A 6,065-nucleotide genomic window follows, 5' to 3' on the forward strand; every position below is an offset into this window, starting at 1 on the left:
CTGAGCCAAAGGCAGATGCTTAACCAACTGAGCTACCCAGACACCCCCAGAATGGACTTTGGATCCCTTGTCCCTGGGACAAAGTGGGTAGAGATAAGCTGGGAGGGGAGGTGTGCGGTTGTGCAGGCCTGAGGCATCTAGTCTCCCCTTGTTTGTCCCCAGGAGGCCTCTGCAACCTGTGCCCAGACAGGGCCAACAAGGAGCACATCCTGCAGACAGGGGGCATCCCACTCATCATCAACTGCCTGTCCAGCCCCAATGAGGAGACTGTGTTATCCGCTGTCACCACGATCATGTACCTGAGCTCGCCAGGCTCTGGCTCCCACCCTGAGCTGACTGCCATGCCTGTCGTCCAGTGCATGCTGCGCTTCTCTCTCTCGGCCAACACAAGGCTCCGGAACCTGGCCCAGATCTTCCTGGAAGACTTCTGTTCCCCAAGCCAAGTGGCAGAAGCCCGCACCTGGCGGGCTCACTCTGCCTTGGGTATCCCACTGCCAAGGACTGAGGCCCCACAGCAGCCTTGATCCAGGGGGACCTCATAGTCATGACCCCCTGACTGCTTACAGAGGAGACCACAATCCTAGTGGAGGCTCAGGGAGCAGGAGCAGCCTGGCTCCCACTGAGCACGTTCTCTCCAAATGGTGCCCTTTTGACTATTTTATTTTTTTAAGATTTTATTTATTCATGAAAGACAGAGAGAGGGGCAGAGACACAGGCAGAGGGAGAAGCAGGCTCCATTCAGGGAGCCCGTCGTGGGACTCGATCCCAGGTCTCCAGGATCAGGCCCTGGGCTAAAGGCGGCGCTAAACCACTGTGCCACCGGGGCTACTCCTCTTTTGGCTATTTTAAAGGTGAGTTTTCTCAGCACGGCAGATATTTACACTGTGGTGAGAGGCACTGATGAAAGAAGAAGCCAGACTTGGAGATGTGCAGGAGAGCAAAGGCAATGCCATTTCCATAGGCTGGCACTCTCATCCAGCTGGAGGTCAAGGTCCTGCCTCCCGCCCCTCAGCTCCATCCTGGTGCCCCACTGCCAGGCTCTCAACTTCATGTGAGAAGCACCTGGGACCCTAGATTCAGAGGCTTGCAGAAAGGCCTTCTCCTGAGGAGCTGGGCCTGGGATCAGAATTGCTTGTGCTTGAGGAAACAGGAATTCTCCTATAATAGGAATATCTGAAGTAATCTTGAAGAATAGAAATGAGATGCCAGCTCAGGGCTCTGGGAAGGTGCCATGGCCACTCCAGGGCTGTGCAGGCTGGGCACTGGGTATGGTTGACACCAGCCTAGAGAACTCTGGCCTGGGATCAAAGTGTTTATCCACAGAGGCCTGTCAGGCACCATGGGTTTCAAAGATAAAGATGTGGTCCTTACTCTTGTGTTTTGTTTTTAAGTGAGAGTGGGAGGAGGAGCAGAGGGAGAGGGACAATCAGACTCCACACCCAGGGCAGAGCCTGACATGGGGCCCTATCCTATGACCCTGAGAAAACAACCTGAGCCAAAACCAAGAGTCAGATGCCCGACAAACTGAGCTACCCTGGTGCCCCTACTCTTTAGTGATGCAGCCCATTGATTGTGAAGGTAGACCTCAGGCATTTAAGACCACCACCATGAGGGTGAGGTCACATATGTATGCTTCGCTTACCACCCCATGGCCCCAGCCTGAAAGTCCTGGTCCCCCTCCTCTGCCATCAGGATTGGGTTAGTGAGGGGGAGTCCCTGCCCCTGGAAAGGAGTCTCAGACTCAGAAGGGCTTCAGGAACGCCAGTGGTGCTCAAGGGAGACAGAGGACCAGATACCAACAGAAGCATGTGGTTTGGAGTCCACAGTGTACATTGGTCAGCACAGGGGAATGGTGTGGGGCCCCCATTGAAAGTTGGGGTTCAGGAGCAGTGGGAGCTTCCTGGCCTCCCTTCTGCACTGCCTCAAGGTTGACCTCTACCATGGCCACGGAATGGTGTCCAGGTGGTTGTGGACATGGGCAGGTTCTGGAGCCACTAAGGACGGGAGGAGAAAGCCTCCTATCAGCCTGTATTCAGCTACTCCCCCAGGGCTCTTGTCCCTTTACTCTCCCCCCCAAATAAAGGGCCTTTGAAGAGTGGTGAGCCAAAGTGTTTTATTAAAAAGGTTCTTGGGTGATTTTTCCACCGTTTCCTTGCCAGCCATCCTGTTCTGTTCCAGGTGGCTGGCTTGTGAGCACAGAGGTTACCGTGTCTCCCTGCTCTGTGGTGCTGGGGGCCACCACCAGGACACTTCCCTGTCATTCAGCTCTACTGGGGTTCCCTCTGGCCCGCCTTCCCTTCCTTCAGCAACTCTCCACTATTTCGGCCCCCCGCTTGCTGTCTATGATCTCCCTCCAGTTGTCACTCCAGGAGAGCAGCCGTCTCCTCGTTGGGGGTAGGGCTAGGTGCTGGTTGTGGCAGCAGGTGAACAAGATGTGCTCCCATCTTGGGGTCTCCTCTTGGCCTGGGATAGGACATGGGACAGAGGCGGTGAGATGCAGTCTGTAATCTGGTTATTTTTACTCCCTCTCCCTAATCCCAGCAGGCCAGATGCCTGGAAGGTTGCCAGGAAAACAGGTCTAACCTCGAATGGTGTCCTTGTCATCAATGAGCAGGTCCCCCAAGACCATCGTCTTGTCCCTTGTCAGGATAATGCGCTCCACAAACTGGGGGCCCAGGTGATTCTCCACCCAGCGGTACTGTGGGGAGGATACAGGTCTATCAGTGGGGCCAGTGGGTAAACAGGTGGGAGTGGGATCTCCAGCCCTTGAGAGATGCTGCTCTCCTCACCCTGCCTCCCCCCCCCCCCACCAACTTCCTGTGTTTCAATTCTGGTTTATTTTAAACATCAGAACATAGGAAGCTGTTGGCTCTGAAGTGCTGGGGTAACGGCACCTTCTCACCCACACAGTGTTCATACTTCATCAGGGGGCTGGTGCAGATGAAGACCTCGGTGCTGCGTGGAAGGGGCACAGGTTAGGATTAGGGTGGTACCTCCCTCATTCCACCTCCCCTCCCTCTCTGCCCTTCCTCACTCCTGCATGTTGTTCATCTCCTGCAGGGCTTCCAAGGCTCCAGGGATAGGCTCCAAGTCTAGGAAAAAGCCTGGGGCTTCATACACACTGGCCACTTTGTCCTGAAAGATAGCATGTTCTTATCTCAGCTTCTGCCTCCAGCAGATCTAGCCTCGGGAGGACCCTCAAAATAAGATTCCTGAGGGACTCTGGTCCCCAGATCAGAGCTATAGGGAGAGGATTTTGTTTATGGGACAGCATTTTTCCAGACTTTCTTGTCCAGGGTGAAAAATGGATTCTGAAGTGAGGGTTTTGTTAAATAGGACGGGGGTGTCTCTGGAAATGGAGCAGAGGCGGTGTTGCCTAAGGGGAGGGCTCCCCTTCCTAGGCGCCCTGTGGGGTTGGTGTGGGGTCGGGGCTTCCTGCTTCCAGGGACACTGTGGGGTCGGGGCTCCGGCTCCTGAAGACATTGTGTAGTCAGGGCACCTGGCTCCCAGGCCTCTCTGGGGGTCGGGGCGCCTGGTTCTCAGGGACGGTGTGGGGTCGGGGCTCCCGCTCCCGGGGTCACTGTGGGTCCGGCTCCCGGGGACCCTGGGGTCGGGGCTCCCGCCATCCCCGCCCGCTCCCGCCATCCCCGCCCGCTCCCGCCGTCTCCCTCCCTTCTACCGCCAGGTCGGGTCGCAGGGCTCGGTACTGCTCGCGGGCGAGGAAGCCGCGGCGCTCTTCCAGGGCCACGTGCGGCTCCCCGGGGAAGCGGCGGCGGAAGCCCCGCAGGAGGCCCGCCTCGAAGTCGGCCAGCACGCCGTCCATGTCCACCAGCACCCGCACGGGCCGCGCGCGCCGCGCCCTCGCCGCCGCCATCGCCGGGGCCCGCGCCGGGGAGGCTGGGGGAGGGGGGGAGCGGGGCGGGGCGGGGCGGGGCGGGCGGGCGCCCCGGGGCTCATTTGCATGCGGCGCCCGGGCCCGGGCCGGCGGGAGCGCGCGGCCTCCAGGCGCCGTCCTCGGGGGCGCGCCCGCTCGCCCCGCACGGGCCGGGAGGGGACGGGACCTCCCGCGCCGACCCCGGGGCTGAGCCGGCCCCGGGCTCCCGACCTCGAGGCCCGGGGTCCCCGCCCACCTTCGCCTGTGGGGCGGGGCGGGGCGCGGGAACACGCGGGCGGGACCCGGGCCCTAATGCCGGCGGCGCCGGTGACTTCGAAGGGAAAGGCTGCAGCCCCCTGGCCGGCGGGGCAAACCGGCCACGCAGCGTCGGGAGCGCCCGCTCTGAACGTCCCGTTCCACCGGAGGGGCCCCATTTCCACCGAGCGCGGGTGGTCGAGGAGGCCCTTTCTGGGGAACGGCCCTGGGCTCGGGGGTGGGCGGTTACAGCCGCGTCCAGGGACGTGCCGCGCTGCGGAGGCTGTGGATGCTCCTTGGTAGATTTTACGCGGTCCTGACCCACCAACTATACACTCAGACTTAAGCGACCCGGCTTCCTGTAGCTCCGCATCCGAGCACCCAGCACCTCCGAACCCATGTTAACTGAAGCATTACAAAGAGAACAGTGTCCTGTTCTAAAGGGATCAGGTTAGGGCATCCGGGTGGCTCGGGTGGCTCGGCGGGTTAGCGCCGCCTTCAGCCCAGGGCCAGATCCTGGAGACCCGGGATCGAGTCCCACGTCGGGCTCCCTGCATGCGGCCTGCTTCTCCCTCTCTCTCTCATAAATAAATAAAATCTTTAATCTGAAAAATAAAGTGATCAAATTAAAAAGCCTTTAAGAGGTATAGTCGGCATTGGCACTACTGAGTCCTCCACTATTTCCCCAACTTCCCACCCACATCACACAACCAGTGTGGAGTCCAAACTGTCAACGAAATACACTGTTCTGCCGTCATCATCCTAAGATCATACAGCTCCACTTACCAGACCCTAAGCTAAGTGGAAAATATAACACTCTTAGCAAACGTGTTTACATAGTATTTCCTAAAATCTGTTCTGGCTGCCAGAACTGTCCCTTCCCTCACTTGAATTTTGATTAGGCTCTTATCTTCAAAAAATTAAAAAGAAAAAAAACAAAACAAAAACATTGACCTTACTTACAAGTTGTGACAGAAATCAGGACATATATCTCTTTTCCAGGATCCCCATTAGAAGAGTACCTCCTAAGAGTCCTAATAGAAACCGGAACTCAGGCTAGTATTTGTAGGGCTAACCTGTTTTGGTGAAATTGGACAGATCCTGTAACAAAGCTGTTGCTCTCCATTTTGCAAATGCTTTGCATCATGAGGAAGAAAGACATTACATCCCCAGAACCTATAAACACCCTATTCTTCCCAAAGAAATATCCAGATTTCAAATGAGCCGCTGGTTATGATCATCTCAAAGGTCTCACTTTTTAAGATGGGGAAATTGGTCCCTAAATGACTAAGCCAAAAGAACAGTTTAGTAGCATAGCTAGACCCTAAAAGCCAAGTCTTAATGCCCAATTTGTACATTTAATACATCATGTTAATCTAGAACTTTCTGCCTAGAACCCAAAGAGCTTCTGTCTCCTCAGATCCTCATCTTCCTTCCATTGGAGTCCTGTTGTAACCTCTCACCATTGAGAGGCCCCTTGCAAGGTGAGAGGACTTAAAATCCTATGTCTTACTACCCAGCACAAAGGGTAGGTGGTGAACCTAAAAGATATTGGCTAATAATTATTTTATCATTTATCCCATATAACTCGTGTATTTTTACTACCACGGATATCATTTTGAACTCCTGCTGTGCCTTTAAACCTGTTTTCTTTAAAGAATGTTCTTTATTGAGAGAAGCCCAACTTCTCTGGGACTTCATTAGTCTGTTTCAACTCTAATGACTCATCAATCCTTGCACAACAGGATTGATAGTAACAAAGAAAAACAGTAACTCAACAGGTAGAACATTGAAACAGTCTCAAAAAGATGACACAAGACACCATGTTTCAAAATTTGTACATTGTTTACTTTAAGCAACAGTCCAGGATTGTGAAGTACAACACACATTTTAAAGATGAGACTTCAGTTCATGGTCAAGCACCAGCATCATGCAC

At 55.2% G+C, this 6,065-nt stretch overlaps 1 protein-coding gene across 2 annotated transcripts; it reads right to left on the reverse strand.

Annotated features, from left to right (window-relative positions):
* Positions 1-2,096: 2,096 nt before the first annotated feature.
* On the reverse strand, positions 2,097-3,902 carry NT5C (5', 3'-nucleotidase, cytosolic). Of its 2 annotated transcripts, none has more exons than XM_072781511.1 (5): positions 3,680-3,902; positions 3,035-3,135; positions 2,907-2,955; positions 2,584-2,698; positions 2,097-2,463 (listed from the first exon to the last, which is right to left on the reverse strand). In XM_072781511.1, exons 1-5 carry the CDS (start codon positions 3,872-3,874, stop codon positions 2,303-2,305), a joined length of 621 nt encoding a protein of 206 aa, XP_072637612.1. In that variant the 5' UTR covers positions 3,875-3,902; the 3' UTR covers positions 2,097-2,302. The 2 variants fall into 2 exon arrangements, with proteins under 2 accessions (XP_072637612.1, XP_072637611.1); XM_072781510.1 differs by having other exon boundaries at positions 2,895-2,955.
* Between the last annotated feature and the right edge of the window lie 2,163 nt (positions 3,903-6,065).

Source organism: Canis lupus, chromosome 16, assembly GCF_048164855.1.
Source record: "Canis lupus baileyi chromosome 16, mCanLup2.hap1, whole genome shotgun sequence".
In the NCBI taxonomy this organism is placed as follows: domain Eukaryota; kingdom Metazoa; phylum Chordata; class Mammalia; order Carnivora; family Canidae; genus Canis; species Canis lupus.